Consider the following 20,239-nt stretch of genomic DNA (forward strand, 5'->3'; position numbering starts at 1 on the left):
CACTGGAGGAAACTTCAATCAAGGTTCAATTAAAGCCTTCATTTATTTATTTATTCATTGGAGATTATGCACTCACAGAACATACTGTGGGCATCACACACACCCTCATACACAGAGACACACATACACGCAAATCTCAGGTAGAGATTAGAGAACCGCCATGACGACACAGGAATAAATTAACATCATAAAACACATTTTCAGAACAGCACGGATCACATTCAACACAGCACACGTCACACATATATCACAGCAGTCCTTACATGAATATCTCTTGAAATCGTCCTCATGCACCGTCTGATTCTCTGACAATAGGCCTTTGATATTTTCACATTATAATGTCTAGGTATACTTTTGTTCCCATCCCTGTTTTTTGGGAGGCAAATATACTGCAGTGTCATCTTTTACAGAAGATAATGCATCCAGAGAGGTCGTGTGTGTGTGTGTGTGTGTCTATGTGTGTGTGAAGTCACTGCAGAAGCCGCACAGAGTTGACGTGGAGATGGTAGAGGAAGTCTGCATAGGACGCTCCTCCGTTGGGACTCTTGTCCTCCACCAGGTGCCGCTGCAGGGTCTCCTCGCAGGTGTCACCCTGCTTCACCACCAACAGCTAAGACAGAAAAACAGACACAGTCTTTTCAGCGTGGCTACAAGTCGAAGTCAGTCAGCACCCGCTGTGAGTAATTCATCCTGGTAAGACTTCAGTGTGGATGTCGAGGATGGTGTAAGAAAAAGTAACACGTCTTGCTTCTTTTTTTTTGGAGGTCAAGTCATGAATCTGTGCCAGCACGCCCTGAATATGACGCAGGGTAACAAACAAGTCCTCACACCAGGTCTGCACTGGAACAATTTTAACAGATCACTTTCATTCACTTTCTATGAAAAGACACATGCACACCACATGATGCAACTTGCAGTCCTCAAACCATTGGGAAAAATGGACAAAGCGTAATGCTAATGGTTGCCTGGGGGCGGGACTTACTGATGCGGTCAAGTACCTTCCAAACACGTTACTTTAAAAATGTCTTGACAAAGGAAACAAGGTTTGTTTGTTTGTTTGTACAATACATAAGGAAAGAATAAAAAATTAAACAGGTCACAGATGATCAATCTTCTGAAGCAACTGGAAATATTCTAGAGGATAATGTCATCCCTAAAATATCTGCCAAAGTAAAATAATTAAAATTTAAGTTCTATTTTGAGTCAGGCTTTGTTGTTATAAGCATCATTTGACACCAAGCAGAAGACACAGCATACAATTTTTCTGTTTCCGTAGTTCAAATCTGTTATAAATCTGACATGACATAAAAGCAGCATGAGGAGCAGCGCCTGGCTGTCAACAGAGGAGATGTTAATCAACTTGACATATTGAGACAGCGACTGTGTGATTTAAGGTCACAGGTGTTGGCTGACTCCTAACGCCGTTGTTGAAATATAAAATCTCTGCCTTCAGCTACAGCGGGACGGTCAGCAGCTCACCTTGCGTGCACAGGGTGCCAGGGAGTTCAGTGTGTTGATGAGGGATCGAACACTGATGGACAGAGGGTTTTCAAGAACTGGCAGCTTGGTCTGAAGAAACACATAGACATGAAAACACAAAGCATCAGATTTAATGCTGCAGGATGAGGGCTGGGCGATATTGAAATTCCCCTACTGACAACACTGCTTTAAGCAAAACAACGATGTATGAAATAAGAATCCACAAAAAAGCTAAAGAGAGAGATGCACACAGATATAAATATCTATGGACTGAGACACACATGTTGCAATACCCAGAAGTTGCCACATTACTGCTGTTCAATCCAGCGCTGAAGAACCATCTCCATGAGCTGGCTAACGTCCAACACCAAGCTGTTAAACAACCCCAACAATCTCACACTGAGACAGAAATGGCTCGACCCTGTCGTTAAATCTGTAGTAGCCGTCGGGTAATGTTAGCCGTGTGATGCTAACAGTTAGCGCGTCACTGTGTGTATGTGTCTGACTATGTCCCAGACTCGGAGCTCAATTTTTGCAGCTATAGTCTCATGATAAACAGAGAGAGGAAGTTGAATGTTGCACAGAATTAACAGAGAATTGCTGAATTTGTGTTGTTGTGATCACACCACTGCAACATCCTGATGGCTGATACTGCAATATCTGTCTGTTACGGTGGACACTTAGGACCATTGCTATGGCTAGTTGTCATATCATCACTGTCTGACCCATCCCAGACTGCTCGCTCTCCCCTTCTTAATAACTTTCTCTTAACATTACTCTACACTTCATAAAATACTGTTTATAGCTGACACAGTTTTATGTGCTTCTAAATCTTGCCACAAGCATCTTCTGATGTGAGAAGGTACGCTTTTATTACTGAAGGATTGAAACCTGCGGCATTATTTTTCATTTTTACATTTTCGGTGACTTACAATGCTCGTTAAAAAATGTGTTCACGCCATTAAAATAGTAAAGAAGTCATTTTATCTGCTGGAGTTGCAGCGTTACATCTCCCTCATCTCTTACCTCTCCAGAGGGCAGGGAGGAGAAGCAGCTGGTGTTGAAGAGCTCGACCAGGGTGCATGCTGGGACTTGAGTGCCCACCCAGAGCAGCAGGGCGAGGGGTGCATGAACCAGATACAGACCTCTGGGCTCCAGGCTGGCAGCACAGCAGCGCAGCGCCTCCTCTGGGTTTGGAGAGCTGGAGCTGTCAAGTGACAGTGGCTGCAGGAGACAAATGAGGGAAAAGGAACTGATGTGTGCCGAAGCTACAGAGGCAAAAACAAAGTGATGCCAGGATTGTGATGTCAATGAAGTGTCAGTCATCCTCTGGTAATATCAGATGTTTTTAAACTGAAAGGAAAGACTAATGCTTTGCTTCATGAAACACTAAACTAAATCCTCTCTCTTTGGACTGTTGCCCAAATTACTAATTGTACATCAGCATTTTCGTATGCCCGCCACCACGGATGCAAAAGGTCTCACTCATGAAATGTTAGTAAATCTGTGAGTAGATTTGCACATAAAGAACCTCAGTACTAAAAACCTACACTGGAGTCATGAAGGTTGTGGAAAACTTGGGTTAGATCGCAGGCATATGTGTATGTTCATGAATGCCAATCAATCGTAAATTAACAGCACGCCAACACTAGTCAGCAATTAGCGTACGTCCCCGTCCATGAATAGCCAGTGACCACCATATATGGAGGTGATAATTACCATGGACGGATGTCCACCATATATGGAGGTGATAATTACCATGGACGGATGTATCCCGTCGCCCTGCGAACACGGAGCAAACAAAGACACAGAAAGAGCTCTCTGATCCAGACAAGCGCATTGCTTGCCTCATCGGCGAGACCTCTCTGTCACTTTGCCCTCAGCCTCAGCATTGTTTGTCACCGTTGTAAAATTAAACCACTATTCAAACATCTTAATGCAGGCAGTCTAATGTAGGAAATAACCAAGTGTTATGGTTAAAAACAAGCAAGATAGTCTGACGTAAAACCACACCGTCCTCCTCCAACTCTCTGCCAGATTTGGGTTCACCAGCTGCCCAGTGTGAGCGGAGACAGACGCCGAATTGCTTTCACACGTCCACAAGTCTTATAACCAAAAATTAATTTGAAAGAATGTTTACATCTCCCACGTCGCGCCTCTGATAATTAAATTAAACAAAAATGACATGTAGTTTGGTGCTGCGGTGCGTAAAGAGTGCAGAGGAGGAGTGCGTTGGTTTGTTCTTTCATTTATTCAGGGAACAGCGTTTTCTAGTTTTCTATTAAGTTGATTTAAATAACTCACATTTTAAGAACCCTCATCTGAAGCTTAAATCTAACTAATTGTGTTATATTTCTAATCTCTTGTCATGTTTAACTTACTTGTTTGAAAGATATCTACGAATTGTGAGCATAACAGAGCACAACACGAAATAAAACTGTAATTTCTAATGATGACAAGCAACATTCATGTGCAATAACTTGTCTAAACAAGCACTACTAGCAGTCAGCAGGTGTAGATTAGTTAGTACCTTCGAAAAGATCGGAGCTACTAACATATTGATGGATGCCGAAATATGGGTACATTTCCATCTGCGAACAGTTAACACACACATTTGTTCTGCTCACGTTTCATGAATGAGACCCAAAGAGTGTAGAGGCGGAAATACTTCTTTTTCTTTTTCTCAACTACCACGTGTTGATGGTACTGACCACAGGCAGCAGCAGAGGGTAGAAGTGTGTGGAGGTGCTGCAGGTGTCCATGCTGAGCACCTGGCAGCGCTGCTGCAGCCGCTGGTGGACGGAGCTCCTCAGGCCCGGTAGCAGTACCTCGCTCTTCCTCAGACTGTTGATGTAAACAGGAAGTGCTCGCAGGTACTGAGGGAGGACCAGCTGCAGGACACACACACACACACACAGTACATTTGGTCAAAAAGATTTAGGTCTCATGCTGTAGTTAGGTTTGGAGTGAATGTAAAGATGCGGAGGGATGTATCAAGAAAATGATGATGCCTGAGGGAAAACCTGGTTTGTAAAGTAATAAAGAATAGAGGTGCTGGCCTCAGAAGACTAAAGTCCTATTATTCTCTACAGAAACCCAGACAACATTTACACCTTTTAGACAACAGTGCATTTTTGTTTTTAAGAGTAAAAAGAAAACTTCACACTTCTGGGAGACATATATTTTACCTGTCCAGCAGACACTGAAGCAGAGCAGCAGTGCTTGCGGTAGGACGCCAGCGCTTCAGTTACCTCCGTCTGCAGTTCCTCCCTCAGCTCCTGCAGAGGGCGCTCCAACACTGCACAGTAAACTAGACAGAAACACCAAAACACAAATTAATGTTGTCATTAATGTATGTGACATTTTAAAATCAATCCCCTTAATTTCCGAATTACTGCAAACAAATAACAATAACACAATAATAACAGCACAGTTCATACAACAATAAAATGAGAATATACACATTAAAGACAGAATAAGATAAATAAGAGTCAATCACACTCACTCACACACACACACACACACACACACAAACACACATAGAACATATGAATTATGTTTGATACCAATTAATTAAATAAAAGCTACAAAAATCTTAAAAAAAGTCTAAAAAGATTTTAAGATTTCGTTTGAAGCTGTCTACTGAATCAGAGAGTCTGACGTCCTCTGGAAGGCTGTTCCAGAGATGAGGACCAACGACACAGAACGCAGCATCACCGTACTTTTTAGTTCTGCTCTGGGGGACATTTAGTAGACTAGAAGTGGAGGATCTTAGGGATCTGGAGGGAATGTATTTGACGAATATGTCAGACAAATAGTCAGGAGTCAGTCCATGAAGAGATTTAAATACTAAAAGCATAATTTTAAAATTAATTCTAAAATAAACGGGTGAGTACTCTTGGCCTGAGAATAAGACTTCACAGTAGTCAAGTCTGCTGGAGATCAAAGCATGAGCAGGTTTTTCAGTGTCTTCTTTAGACAAAAGAGGGCGCACACGGGCGATGTTTCTAAGATGAAGAAAAGGAATGTTTGGTGACGTTTCTCACTTGGGGTTCAAAACACAGGTCGCAGTCAAAGATAACACCAAGGCTGATGACACCAAGATGACATCATAAGGTAGGCAGGGAGCTTCTAATGGCTTCTAAAATTTCCGCATTCAACACTGTGCATACATTGCATTAAACACTTAATCTACAATTCAGATAGAGGGCAATCTGCAGGACTGTTTTATAACCCAAAACTGGCTTTAGATTGTGAAAAATCTTCTTATGTTGAGGGAAAATGCCGTAGTCTCAATTTATAACAATATCCTATGTATGAAGAAATTTATAAATCATGTTGATCATGGACTCATTTGTTTACAGATCACATAATTGAGACATCAATATTAATTTGACGCTGACAGATAGATGTGTAATAGGGCTGGATGTCTCACCTCAGTTTCATAATGTTGATACTTTGCAAACTGCATATATAACATAATAATCTCTGATAATGTTACAGAAAGTACAGTGTAGATTATTTTTCTGTCCTGTTCTCATTATCATGAAGTCCATTAATTTTCCAAGCTTTCACATTATTTTTCCCAACTTATCGATCAAATCGATATCAATTTATTTGCAACAAATGGTGCTAATATTAGTTAGCATTGCATATATTTATATATTTCTTACGATATGCATAAATAATAGGGCTGTTCGATTATAGCAAAAATCATAATGACAATTATTTTGGTCAATACTGAGTCATTGATTTTCAAAATCATGAATTTATTTCTATACAGTGGATTTTCTGGATTACACAAGACAAACGAGAACATCGCTGTGAAACGGAATGCAGCGCAATAACCGTTTTATCTCGATGATCTCGTTTTCGAAATCCTTGGAAGTCCAAAATGGTAACTGAAAATAACATTTGTTTGATCTACCAGCTCTGGTAAATGATGTATTAATCTACGGCACAAGATCCTTACTTTTTTTGCAGTAGAAGGTGAGCAGTGTTTGGGCCTGGTACTGCCGGAAAGCATCCTGTAGGTGACGAGAGCATCGCAGGGTCAGAGTGTGAACCCTGGTCCTCCTTTCTCCTGTCTGGGTGCTGTAAGACAAAACAGCCTGACGAACAGGAGGGGAGAAAAGAGAGGAGGATTAGGGTTGAAAAAAGAGCAAGTGTAAGGGAATAGCAACTGTAAAGTATCTCTTAAATCAACGAGTATAGTCTGCACTGTTGTATTAAAGACTGATAAAAGTAAAGAGTATTAAAAATGAGCAACACGTCAAATAAAACCGAACTTGCAGCAGGATTTGGACGACATGAAAAAAAAAGTGTGAGGTGTGTAAATTCAACCTGTTTCTGATGCTCATGAATATAAACCCACCTGTATGGCCACACCTCTCGTCTCGTCCAGAGCTCTGGTGTGTGCGAGCTCCACAGCCAGTGTTGTCCTCCAATCAAGAGTTGCCATGGCGACCTGACTGGGGCTTGGCCCAGGGATGAAAAGTCCATAACAGCCGGACACACGCAAATCTGGTGAGGACACGTACAAGTAGCGAAATCACATATGTTGTTTTTAAAGGACGCTGCCTGCATGATCACCACAAAAAAATCTCTTACCTTTGCTGACAAAAATCCTGAGCTCAGCTTTGTAGCCTGTGTCTGTCTCTACAATCCCCTTCAGGTCAGTGGTGAAACGCTCTCTGTCCAGTTCTCCCTGTAGTGGGAGTCAAAGTGATACCAGACAATGAGACTCATACTAGAGACCTCCATCTCAATCATCACTTGTGACCCACAAGAAGAGTGTGGAAGTGTATTTATCTCAGAGACTCTGCCCTTTGTCTGTATTTTATCTTCCTGTGTTTGGGCGATCCTGAACACAGCACACAGGTGAGGTCGGGACTTAATTAAAAGGTAGCGGCCAGGTGCCAGACCAGCCTGCATCTAAGAGAAAGCTACTAATTCGTCAATACAGCATCAAAATACACAAATAAAGCGAGGTGAAAATTGAGCAGAGTGAATCTGAGGTTCATGTTTACCTTTAAAAACAACAACACAAAATTGTTTTTTTTACTATGTGCTGAGCTAACCAGTCACGGGCTGTAACCTTAAACTTAGCGGACAGAAATAGCAGCAATCATCTGCTATCGGACTATTCCTTTAAACAAAAGACCACAAAAGCGAATCAGCTGTTGAACTTTAGGATTTCTTCTTCACGTAGTTAATTTTGTGCTATTTCCAGTGCTACAATAAGAGTAGCTGTTGATATACCTGGAGGTGGCCGTAGGTGTGCAGAGCTCCACCTGTTAGATATGGTATGTGCCCCGGCCAAGCCCCGCCCACGTCCTGCTGGGAGAGGACAAACAGGTGAACGCTGCACCCCTGACTGACGCACTCCTTGGCCAATGAGAGGGCAAGATCTGACGGCTGAAAGATGGACTGGAAAAAAAAAACAAAAGGAGAGGGAATTAATGCGACCATTCAACCGTGAAGCTGCTGCTGCTTTATTGTCCCACCCATACAGGAAGCCAGCTGTGTATGTGTAAGTGATAAGTGTGTACCTTTGGTTTGTTGGAGCCAAAGAACCCTGAGGATGAGTTTGTGTGTCTCATTTCTATCAGAGGGGCCGTATGGAAGATCAGCAGCTTGCCAGGACAACTCAGGGCCTGGAAACAAACAAAATAAACTCCTCACATCGTATCATGTCACGTAAAATGAAGTTGTTGAGAGGGGGATGCCGTTAAAGTGGTAACATAACAACCCTGCCTCTATTTACTGGCTACGTTTACATGCACAAAATATTTTGGATTTTGCCTTTATCCTGAAAAGGACAATATTCCTACTAAGCTGTTTACACGGCTAATGAAGCGCACACGTGAGCGCGGTGCACAGAGAGGCAGTTAGAGCTACGGGCTACAATGAGGCTAAAAACAGTGCACATGACGTTTTTCCAAACAACTTTTTATGTCGGGGCTTCAGGACACTTGGATCACTACGGATGAGCAGTATGGAGATATTTTGTGGTTTCAATTATGTGTTTTTGGACGTTTGAATCTGGGGCCCTGTCAGCCTGCATTAGGTGGAGTTGTGTTGCTACCCACTCTCCCCTTGGATCTCCACAAGTGATGTGAGGACTCTAAAACTTCCCCTGAGCCTCCCTCGGCATATGGGTGAGTAGATATGGCTGAATTTTCATTTTTGGGTGCACTATCCCTTTAATAACCTCCAGCATCTATATAAAGAGAGGGTCACCTCTAAAGCTCGGTCTGTTGTTTCAGACTCTCAACATCCCCTCTATGTTGATTTCAGATGCTTCCATCAGGCGGGAGGTTTTGCCTCCCGAAATGTAGCACTAAGCGCTACAGATCGACCTTTGTCCCGTCTGCTAGCGCTTATCTTAACCAGCAGTGACCATTTATGTACATGATTTACTCCTGACAGTGTGTGATACTGAATTCTGTGTGTTATGTATAGTACTGTCTGTTTTGTTTTACTTATGACTACTGTCTGTATCTCAAATTGCCCCTCGGGGACATTTAAGTTTTACCTTACCTTACCTATCCAAAAACCTGTTGATATTAAAGTCTTTTATAATGTTTAAAAAGCAGGTGTGTTTCCTCTCCTGACCAGAAATGTGAGCTTTCTTTTGGGCATGCATCTCTACCCCACAGCCTTGGCTAGCTGTTTTGTGTGCATCGCATTCATGACGACACACAGAGCTGACGGCAGACAGGCACGATGTCATGTGTGTCACAAACTGCGGTAGAAAGCTCAGTTGAGATGCATATACTAAACACGCTGTGTACATGTCCAAAGAATGCACCTAAATCCTGACAAATACCGGCATATGACATACTAATAATCAGAAAATGCTTCATTCAGTATGCTGTTTGTATGACTCCTATCACATGCAGAATACTGTCATATTTGGAATAATCGTCGAATATTAATGTGCATGTAAATGTAGTCACTGACAGCTTGATATTTTTTCCTCCTTGTGCAGCCAGAATAAATACAGGAGAGACTTTGAATAAACTTTAAAGACAACCCATCAGAGTCTGTGCAGTGATTACTGACCTGCAGTACGGCTAGCCCTGCTTTGACAGGCAGCTCCATGGGAACACCACTACAATCATCACACTCCGGACTAAACTGAGGAATGAGCTGCAACACACTAGACACACACACACAACAGACATGTATCACTTTACACCAAAGAATACCAAAGTGATTAAATCATTTGCAGCAAAGTAGCAAAAAACGTCACTTTCATTTGCGAGGAATTACCTTCTGGGCCTGCAGAAAATCTTACAGAAGTGATCATACTGAATAAAATGCTTTATATGAAGGCAAAAGATGCCAATCAACAGTGCAGGAGGAAGAACTCCTTATAAGAGTGATGTATGAAACTGAGCAGAATCACGTGTGCAAGATAGTGCTTCTACTATTTCAGTTCAGCAAACAGACTCTGCAAAATACATCTGACAAAACGGTCAGTCAACACGTTTGTTACCTGTCGATACTGTCTATACAGTCTTTGAGGGACACCAGAAGCCCCTCCCTCACAGGAAGCTGCAGGTCTTCTGTCTCCGTGATGACCAGCATGTGCGGGCGGGACAGGGCGGGGCTGAGGTCATACAGGTGGATCCTGCTGTCGTACGTCATCAAACCAACGCGGACGTCCGACAAGGCATCACCATCCTCCCTACACAAATAAGATGACACTTTAAAGACAGCTGGCTGGAATCCAGATTAAAGACCATTGTCCCCATTTCCCATTATTTCCAAACCTGCTTAAGGTTACAACTGAGCAAGCTGTGAAAAAGTGTGTGTGTGCATTAATAGTTAGGTGTGTGAGCATGTTTTACCTCTTCAGAGAGGTGAGCAGAGTGAGTATTTGTTGTGTTGCGAACTCCAAATGTCCTCCTCTCAGTGCTGAGGCAGACACATCTATGGCTAGAAGCAGGGCAGCAGGTTCACCCTGAGATAAAGTACAGCAGTTTACACACACACAACTTTCCCGGTAAAATTCTGACACAACCAAAGGTCTTTGAAGGACAACAGGAATGTAAATATTTTAATCTATAAGGCATTTTTATAGTGCGACAGTACAGTTATGTAATGACCTTCCACAGAATTTTTCTAATACTTAAGATTTCATTCTTCCACTGTTATTCCCCCGTTACATACTTGTCCTTCTTTACAAGAAATTATGGCTGCAAGTGTAATACGTTGATTATTTTTCAAAGGTTTACTAAGCAAGGTTTGTTGCTTACTGTTTGCAAACGCAACATTTAAACCTGACCGCTTCTCCTACTTGGCTCAACGAGACTGACAGTGCAGTGGTGGTCAAGCGCGTTAGAGAATGAATGAAGAGGGGGACTGCCGATTGGCGAACACAGCAGTAAATCAAATTGTTTCATGATGCTTATGTTCTAAACCTCATGCTTCATCCTGTCCACTTTGCTTCTCTGCTCTGTGTGTGTGCGTGTATCGGTGGCTCAACCTTGCCCTAAATCAGACAGACACCCAGACCTTCAGCTCACATCCACAGAGCAGAAGATAGAAACGCAGACAGCAGTGCAAACTTGTTGCTACGTTGTCCCTTCCTTGAGCTGCTATTGGCCACGGGCTACACACTACTACCCAAAGGTTAGTCTCGCTCACCAGACCTTTCTCAAGAAAAGAAAGGTCTGGCTGGGCCGACTCTCACTTTGAGATTGGAGGAAAAAACGCCCCGGCTGCTTGTACTTCTTTCAACCAATCACAATCGTTCTGGGCGGTGCCACAGCAACGGTGCGCTTGCAAAAATATTGCCGGGGGGAAACAGGTTTTGGTGTAACACGCCCACAAAAATATCACCTACAGGACGCGAACCATGGCAGAAAAATGGCTACATCCCCGCAAGATCAAACACCGCAAAAGTTAGTAAAGGACGTGTTGAAAACGGTTGAAAACTGCTACAAAACCGGAGGTGGTAGGGCGGGACTTCAGCGGGTGGCTCGTTCCGCCCAATGAGAGGCTGATCTCTGCAGCGAACTTCCGCCCACTCAGACTACCCAAAGGTTGACACCCAGAGATGTCCCGACAAACCCGGATGAGAGGAAAATAAGAAAACACAGGCAGAGGGCAGGTTCTCTGCAGATACAGACACAGCCACACACTGCTAGTGGGTCATTAGTGATGACTGAAAGGAGTCTATATATTGTTTATTTTAGGAGGATCCTGCATAGTATGCCTTTAAAATTACTTAATTAAATAATTTGGTCCACAAAATGTTAGAAAAGTGCACAGGTTCCCAGAGCCCTGAATAAAATTGTCAAATTGCCTTTTTTTGGTCCGACTTCCAGCCCCTAAACCCCAAAATATTCAATTTCCAAAGATACAAAACATAGTATAGCAACACATCGTCACATTTAAGAAGCTAGAATCAGCAAATAATTGGTGCTACTCCTTGACAAATGTCCTATTAATTAACTTATAATACCAGCTTTCAGAAATTCTCACTAATGGGAGGTCCCAAAATATTTATATTTTGAATACTCTAGCATTATTGGACTAGGGAGTGTGTCTCATACATTAAGTATCCAGATTGCAGTATACATACAGATATACAGGAGATATCTTTAGCGAAGTCCACATTCAAGAGCAGGTATAAAGTAACGTGCAAATAAAACTAACAATTGTAGCAGGTGAAACTAACCTGCTGAGAATTGAGGATTTCGTATGACCCCATACTGAGTTCAGGCCTCTTGTCTTTATCCACCCGAACCCCCTCCACCCCTTTGGTGGGCTGGTAGTGTTGCCACGGCACTGAGACACAAGAGAGGAGAGAAAAACTGTTGCTGCATGTTGGAAAACTACGTTCAGGGAAGTTGTGGCAGTTTAACGCATTGAAATGGTTTTGAAATTTGAACATGAACGTGACCTGATGTTCAATGTTAAATCTTACCTTCACTGAGTTTACCACAGAAGGGGCAGTAAAACCTCTGTCCACAGTCCTGCCAGCCCATCACCGGGCACATAGAGGCTCCGCAGCAACCACAACCCATAACAAACTCTGACTCCTTGCACACTGGCAGGGGCTTCTGGTCGCAACAAACACACACAGTCACATTAATACATGTTTGTACCTCCAAAGGCACATGAATTAACTGTAGGATTACAAAAAAGGCTTCACTTCCATGCAAACATCTCTGTGGATATTTCTTATTTCTGTCTTTTTGAGTCCTTGTCTTGTTATTGCTGCTATTTCCCCTATAAATATATTAACATAGAATAAGCAGAGAAGCTAAACACTGACCTCTCCGGCATTTTGTTTTGCCAGAGGGGTGAGCAGAGCCCCCAGCGGCAGACGGCTGAGCAGGGCAGTCTGACCTTCGCAGGGCACACAGTACGAGGCGGAGCGGATGGCTAAAGGACTCGCATTACCTTGAGTTCAACAGGGACAACGTCAGGAATGACATGAGGTTTGGGTTTGAGTATGATGAAAATCAACAAAAAAAAAAAGACACATCACCACATTAGAATATTACATTTGTAATCCAGAACTTAATCGTAATTGTTTAACCTCTTACACAAACAGGACAGGAGGCACACAGGAGTTGTCACAATCCTTTCTTCGGTCTGACCAAAAGCTCTAATATTATTACTGTTTAACAAAGCAAGGCTCCATTTTCTTGGATCAAATATGCGTGTGTTACAAGTTTTCCTCTTGTGTTACCAATGCCTGATTTACCTCCATCTGTAATGTGCGTAAGAATCTGTAACAGTACAAAAAACATTCACTGTGCAAGGAATAAATACATTTCAGTCACACCCTATGCTGTGAGTGATGTTGATGTGGTGTGACGTGCGCCATCTGGACCCATAGTATTGGATAAAATACATTTGAACAGAGCACATCTCTGTGACACAGATACAGACAGTGTTGCGTGCGCTTACCTCTGTCCTCTACGATACAGGAAGTAGTTGCCAGAGGAGGAAGACGGGAAAAAGGCTCTGAGACGAACACCTTTCCCTCCCACTCTGCCCTGTCCTCTGCAATCACCTTCACCTGAGACAGAAAGAGGTGTAACCTCGTCAATGAGCAAGAGTGTGGTGACATTTTACTATATTTAAATGGAGGCAGGATCTATTATAAAATATCTATATTCATATATTTATAGCCTATATATATGGGCATGTGTGAAATTACTTATAAGCCCAAAATATTCTCCAAGGGTCGTGGAGCATCACAGAAATATATTATGTTAGGACCCTTTACTTGCAACACTTGCTCATGTTTTCAAATGATGCGATGCTTCATGATGCTGCAAATGCGTGTTGCACTCAAGGGTAACCAGAAAGACGCTGGAAATACTATTTCATCGTCAGAGGAGCTGCAGAAGTCCGTCAAGAAAAGATGTGACGAGAGAGAATGAACAAACTTACAACACTGGGCAGGAGCTCTGGGTCCAGGCCATAACGAGACTCAGAGTTAGGAGACTGCAGAGAGGAAATTTAACAACTCGTTCAAGATTTAAGATTTATCAAGTAATGAAGTGGTAATTTGTGTCAGCAAGAGTTTCTATATTAAAGATTTTCAATGCTGTTACTGTATTTCCCCACCTGTGGCATGATGTTCCTGTCCGGTGCAGCAGCATTGGGAACAAACTCGTTTATGGCTCCTGAGGAGAAACCAGAGGAGTTACACAAGGGACTAGAGTATTGTATTCTGAACTGAGCGGACTGTTTTTGTTCAGACTGCAACACTTTTATGAAAGAAGAAAGACCCTGGATGATCTGTCTAGCCTGTGGCCACTGGTCTGCAGCTGTTATTCCTTCTCTGAATTTTTCTGACCAATGTTGCGCATCTTTAAAGTACTTTGTAAGTCATTTTACTTGAATGATCACCTCCTAATGTGCACATCATAAACAAACTTTACCTCTTGAATGTGCTGCAAGTGTCCACTGAGGCTGCTGTTGGATGGGAGAGGTTGGCGAGGCATGATTGTGCGTGTATCCAGCAGAGGACTCCACATTTGCCCTCTCAAATGCATGCTGAGGCATACACGGCTGACTCTGGTTTGCACATTGTCCAAATGACGGCGAGCTAATGGGTAGATGATTTTGATGTGGTGACTGAGGCCCATTTGGTGAACTGTGGTGTGTGTAAGAGGGCTGGAAAGGGGGGGATATTGCTTGGTGAGGGTTGTGAGGGGGGTAAAATGGCATTTGTTGCAGCTTGCATGGCTGCATCCCTTCCATCGTAAGAGGGAGAGAACATGGAGGTATATTTCTTCCTTGGCTTGCAGCTGCAACCATGGATGAAACATGAGCATCAGGAATGATCTGCTGCTGATCAGCACAATTAGAATATGGCGTGCTGTGATAAGCGTGGCTCTGGCAGCCCTGGTTGGATGCCTGCAGGTGGTTGTAGAGGGGTCTCTGGTCAGAAGGCGAGCTCAGGCTAAGATGCTGAAAGCCGGGCAGAGGGTTGCAGGAGGGTCCTTGAGGTGAAGCTGGGAACCAGCCGTTCTGGTCCGCCCACGGCTGATAGGGTGTCTGGCTCTGATTGGCTGTGGGGACGTCCATCATCCTCCATAACCATCACTGATTGGTGTGTTTCTCCTTGGAGGTGGGACCTAGCGAGGCAAAACATCAGGGTCGTGATGCGACTCTCAGCTGTTACAGGCCAAAATGTGTTACTAGCTGTGGTTTCTGTAGACACCTTGCAACCATTATTAAGAAAAATGTTGCTTTGTTTGTTAGAATAACGCTCCTGCTTTATAAACATTTGTCACAGTTAACCTAGCTACAACCAACGTCATCTAAAGGCAATATCATAAGAGCAAATTGTTACTATCATTAGCTTGTTTTGTGGAATTGGTTAATTCTGTAATTAGCTAACACTATTATCCCACAGCACAGAGGTGCTCTCCTGCATGTGAAGTCTCGACACGGTCAGGGCGAAATAAAAAGCCACCCTGAGGAAAACAGTGTTGTAAGTATTAAAACATTAGGTACCTTTAGACATCAACGGAAACAGAGGGCTTCGCGTGCGGCACTTGTTCGTTACCGTTAGCATCTTCATTTCCTCCTCTGCGACGGAAGCGACGCGCTTCAGAGGTTACAAATCCATTGTGTTGCTCCTCTTTTACATTATATCAAAATTAAATTCCACGGCAAGAGACCGTCACATGATTAGCGTTGACTTTAACAGCGCATATTCGTGTACCCGAGCCTTAGCTCCAATGTTAGCATCAAGTTAGCAGAATCACGACAACGCATTTCCGGGTTTGCTTTCAAAGTAAAAGTCTGCGATACCAGAAATAAACAGCATTGAAAAATAATTTAAAAGCTATTAACAATCACAGCAGTAAAACAAATTATACTGGGTTTCTTTATTAAATTACATATAATTTGTTGTCTGTGTGCGTTGTTGGATACAATCAAGACAATACAAATACATTTTTTAATATAATTATTAATACTTGATGCACCTTTTACTCCACTAGTTATTTCAATTCAATTCAATTCGGCTTTATTCAAAGTGTAAAATCACCATAAACATGGTCTCGAAACACTTTACAGTTCACATTGAAAAAAAATACATTAGAAAAATACAAATTACAAATAAAAAATACAATTTACAAACAAGCACAATTATTTACAAAAACAATTAAAATAAATAAAAAAGTGCAATCAAGTTGTACCATATGCTTGGGAAAATAAGTAGGTTTTTAGTCTCGATTTAAAGATGTCAACGGATTCTGCATCCCTTACTGATTGGGGGAGCCAGTTCCACAGAAGTGGGGCAAGGTGGGAAAATGCTCTACCACCTGCTGATTTTTTGTTAACTTTGGGGACTGTGAGGTAGTTACCATTCTGTGAGCGGAGAGCACGTGTTGGAACGTATGGAATGATTAGTTCAGATAAGTATGGGGGTGTTAGGCCATTTAAAAACTATAGTTACTTTTTAGTTTAAGATTTTACACAGAAAATCTGAGTTTATAAATTAATACACTGTTAAAAAATAGCCAACACATAATGTACATTTACTTTGACATAAATATATAAGATGGTAAATTAGCTCAACTATAATGAGCTACAGTAACATTAAAATGCTGCTGACATGTTAATAATGCAATGCGGTTTTAGTCCTGGCTGTGGACCAGCTCTTTACTCTTGCGAGGCTGCTAGAGGGGTCATGGGAGTTTGCTCATCCAATCTATGTGTTTCGTGGACTTGGAGAAGGCTGGCTTATGACCGCATCTCTTGGGGAGTCTTGTGGGTTATACTGCAGGATTACAGGGTACCGGAATCGCTGCTACGAGCCATCTGGTCCTTGTATGACCAAAGTGAGAGCTGCTTCTGCATATCTGAGATGAAGTCAAACACGTTCTCTGTGGGTGTTGGCCTCCACCAGGTAATCCCTCTCTGTGATATGTATGGACAGGCGCAGCTGGAGGAAGGAAGGGGTCTGGTTTGGGGGGGCCTCGGGATTGCATCTCTTGTTTTTGCAGATGATGTGGCCCTGTTGACTTCATCACACTGTGACCTCCAGGATGCACTGGGGTGGCTGGGCTCAGCCTTAGAGATAGGGTAAGGAGCTTGGACAACTGGAGGAGGGAGCTTAGAGTCGAGCCGCTGCTCCTTGGTGTCAAAAGGAGTCAGTTGAGGTGGTTTCTGGATGCCTCATGGGCACCATCCACTAGTAGGAGGACCCGGGGCAGAACCACCACTGCTTATCCTATATGACTGTCATTCATACTTACAGGGTCAGAGATACAGTAGGCCTGATAGGGTGGCACCAATTAGTGAAATACCATGTGTCCACACTTCATGAGTTAACTACCGGTAACTCTTTTTAAAAATTCAGACTGCTACAATATTATTCTTGGAACTTTATTGGTGGCAAGTTGTTCTACAAAACACAGTATGCCAATATACAAAAGAGAATAACAAAATACAGTATACCAGATAACATGGTCACAGAAGTTTAACCTACAACTCCAAAAACATACTAATTGGCCATCAGCTAATTAGACACATTATTCGTCAGTATGCATGAGCCATCTCTGTCCAAATTCACTTTATAAAATTAAACAAAACCACAGTGACAGATATGCTATAATCATACAAAGTAAGAGTGATGGCAGCTGCAGAAAAGACTGCGAACCATAAACCACAAAAATGATCAATTATCAATCTGTTCTTGGTCATCATAATGGATGTAAATGCTCACAATGTTGCATAAGAGATGCAGATGGAGACTGAACAACCGAAAGACAGAGAGAACCAGAGAATGGTGAGGGATAAGAAAATTGACTCAACAGACTGTCATGGACAAAATATCCCATCTATAACTGCTGAAAATGTCCAGTACTCTGCTGTGGTTCCACTTGACCAGACCAGTTCCTGTTTGAGGATGTAGCTTGGGAAGTTTTGCTTTGCCTTTTTAGGGCAGTGATCCTGTTTCGGACGTAGTCCTTCACACCTTTCCATGTCCGGGTCTTCAGTGCTTCTGGCTCAGCCTCAAGACACTGAACGCAGTCGTTTTTCTGAGGCAACTTGTGTTCTTGAATCAAACGCATCAAGTGTCTCTCAACAGCACAAACCTCTGCTTCCTCCCATTTATGTTTTCCCTGATTCTGGAAGCCTGTAGGTTAAAAGAGAAATGAGACTAAGACTAGTCTTATTGTCATCACGGACATACTCTTTGTATTGGGTGGACAATAAATAAAAACTCTTGGAGATACTTTGCCTCAACCCCCCTCTGATCCTTTTCTTATCAAAGAAAATCTTAGTCAAACTTTCCCACAATTAAAAAAGAAAAGGATAGAGTGTCTGTTAATGATTACCATTACTACCTTTGTTGTCTGACTTGACAGATCTCGTTGCTCCATGTGCTTGTTCATGCGAAATATCTGCTAGTCCAAAGCGTGCACCGGAATCCTCACTGAGATCCCATGTTGCAGCTTGTTGTCCTCTCTCTGCATTTAAGACAAAAAAAAGCAAGTCTTCTTTTACATATCCCATCAACCTATGCACACATTTCTTACACGTTACTGCAGAGAAGCCAGAGAAATAACTGCCTCACAGGACAGCACCCCACACAAGTTAATTTGCCAAGATTTTGTGTCATATTACATAAAAAACAGGTCACAGCACTAATATCTACCCACTTACTTGTTATTTATTGTCATATATACGATTACAAAACCGGTCATGACCGTTGAAAACCTTGGGACTCCAGCTCCCTCCAATAATTCAATTAATATGTATTAAAAAACACAAAAAAGAAACAAAAGAGAATCTAAGACTTTAGGTAATGGAAGTTAAATAATGGGATAAATTAAAACACAAAATAAGAAATAAAGTGCCAAATTAATGGTATACAGATTTTTATGTCAGAACATCAACGAACACCACTGACCACTCAGTGAGTTTCATGGCTTTGAAAACGAACGTTTAGGGTGGTTTTAGGACAGATTCACACATGGCCATAGGCAGCAGCCAGGCAGGGGAAAGCCAAGTTCTCCGAAAATGAGCAATTGTCACAATTTTGGTGTTAGCCACTCTATTTCATCATAAACAACCCGGAAAAAGCTATGTGCTCTTGGAGGAGTTCTGCTAACAGTCCTGTGTGTGAATTAGCGAGTTAAAAGCCATCCAGAAAAGAGCGCTTGCAGTGGCCTATGCAATGACAGTACGTCATGACTGCACGCCACCTTGTATTTGCTGAATCTGTTTCCTTTGCACTTAGTCGCATTCAACTTTTATTGCAATATGAACTATTCTACCTCGCCCAAGTATTTTTTTTTTTTCAATATTTTTAGATTTGTGGCATTCCACTCGGGTTGTTTTGGTCGTTTGGCTATTAGCCTCACTATATTTGCATTTTTTCAGCACAGTGTCTGTGATTTCTGCAGCTTCCTCTTTAATGCGTACTGCTTACAGTCTGGCATCTGGTTGCTACCTTTATACAAAGTCCCAAACTCACCTGCTCGCAAAGTCCAGAGACATCCAAAACACTGAAAAAATTAGAAGAAATAAAGAAAATACAGGCAAAGGGCAGAGTCTCTGCAGAGACTGCGCCACACACTTCTAGTGGGTCATAAGTTAAGACTGAGAGGGATCACTTTTGCACGAGTCTATACATCGTTTTTTTTAGGAGAATTCTGCATAGTGTATCTTTGAAACTGTATAGCTGCCGAAATACCGGTTAAAATCACATTCTTTTGTGATTTACAGTATGATGGCTGTTCACACTAAACTTAATTTATTCCTAAATGATGTAAAACCCTGGCTTTGGCATTTTGGCATTTACACTTGTAAACTGTATAACAAGGAAAAAAAGATTCTTACCATCAGATTCCATTTCAACATCATTCAGCTGCGTGCTGCTGTCCTGTCGCAGGTTTCGGACTTGATTATTAGGCCCTAAAATTTGGTCGGCCTCATTGTCATCCAGGTTCATCAGCTGTAGCATTGTTGCGTAATGCTTGGGGATCTTTGAGGATTTCAGCGCTTCAGGGTTTTTAGCTCCACATGCTTTGACATACGTTTGGATGCATTCTGACCATCTGTAGAAAGACAGCGCATGTGGTCGGCCAAACAGATAGGGGTTCTTACTGGGTACTCCACACGTGTCCCGCACATTTACGAGAAGCTCCAAAGCTGACACGAATGATGGTTTCAGTAAGACAGGGACCGTTCTCCCACACTTTCCCCGTATGTCAACTCTAGTGAAGAACCCACACACTTTCCCCGTATGTCAACTCTA

The 20,239-nt window shown here is 42.4% G+C and overlaps 2 protein-coding genes across 3 annotated transcripts in view; both read right to left on the reverse strand.

Moving 5' to 3' along the window:
* On the reverse strand, positions 1–20,211 carry si:dkey-13n15.2 (protein transport protein Sec24C). 2 transcript variants are annotated; one of them, XM_050051817.1, is made up of 23 exons: positions 19,822–20,211; positions 18,324–18,446; positions 15,478–18,112; positions 14,397–15,095; positions 14,080–14,138; positions 13,903–13,956; positions 13,414–13,525; positions 12,773–12,900; positions 12,422–12,557; positions 12,173–12,282; positions 10,338–10,450; positions 9,983–10,174; positions 9,547–9,643; positions 8,031–8,135; positions 7,741–7,908; positions 7,090–7,186; positions 6,854–7,002; positions 6,452–6,590; positions 4,668–4,789; positions 4,191–4,370; positions 2,506–2,703; positions 1,480–1,569; positions 1–610 (listed from the first exon to the last, which is right to left on the reverse strand). In XM_050051817.1, the coding sequence occupies exons 4-23, from the start codon at positions 15,046–15,048 to the stop codon at positions 470–472; spliced, it is 3,042 nt and encodes a 1,013-aa protein (XP_049907774.1). In that variant the 5' UTR covers positions 15,049–15,095; positions 15,478–18,112; positions 18,324–18,446; positions 19,822–20,211; the 3' UTR covers positions 1–469. The 2 variants fall into 2 exon arrangements, with proteins under 2 accessions (XP_049907774.1, XP_049907775.1); XM_050051818.1 differs by having other exon boundaries at positions 18,315–18,446.
* LOC126394263 (uncharacterized) overlaps positions 17,695–20,239 on the reverse strand; it is a 13,270-nt gene continuing 10,725 nt past the window's right edge. Inside the window, exons 10-12 of the mRNA XM_050050973.1 lie at positions 19,822–20,133; positions 17,951–18,112; positions 17,695–17,726 (exon numbers count right to left, since the gene is read on the reverse strand). Of these exons, the coding sequence (XP_049906930.1) occupies positions 17,695–17,726; positions 17,951–18,112; positions 19,822–20,133 (506 nt within the window). The remainder of the gene's footprint in view (positions 17,727–17,950; positions 18,113–19,821; positions 20,134–20,239) is intronic.

The sequence above is a fragment of the Epinephelus moara genome, chromosome 8 (assembly GCF_006386435.1).
Source record: "Epinephelus moara isolate mb chromosome 8, YSFRI_EMoa_1.0, whole genome shotgun sequence".
In the NCBI taxonomy this organism is placed as follows: domain Eukaryota; kingdom Metazoa; phylum Chordata; class Actinopteri; order Perciformes; family Serranidae; genus Epinephelus; species Epinephelus moara.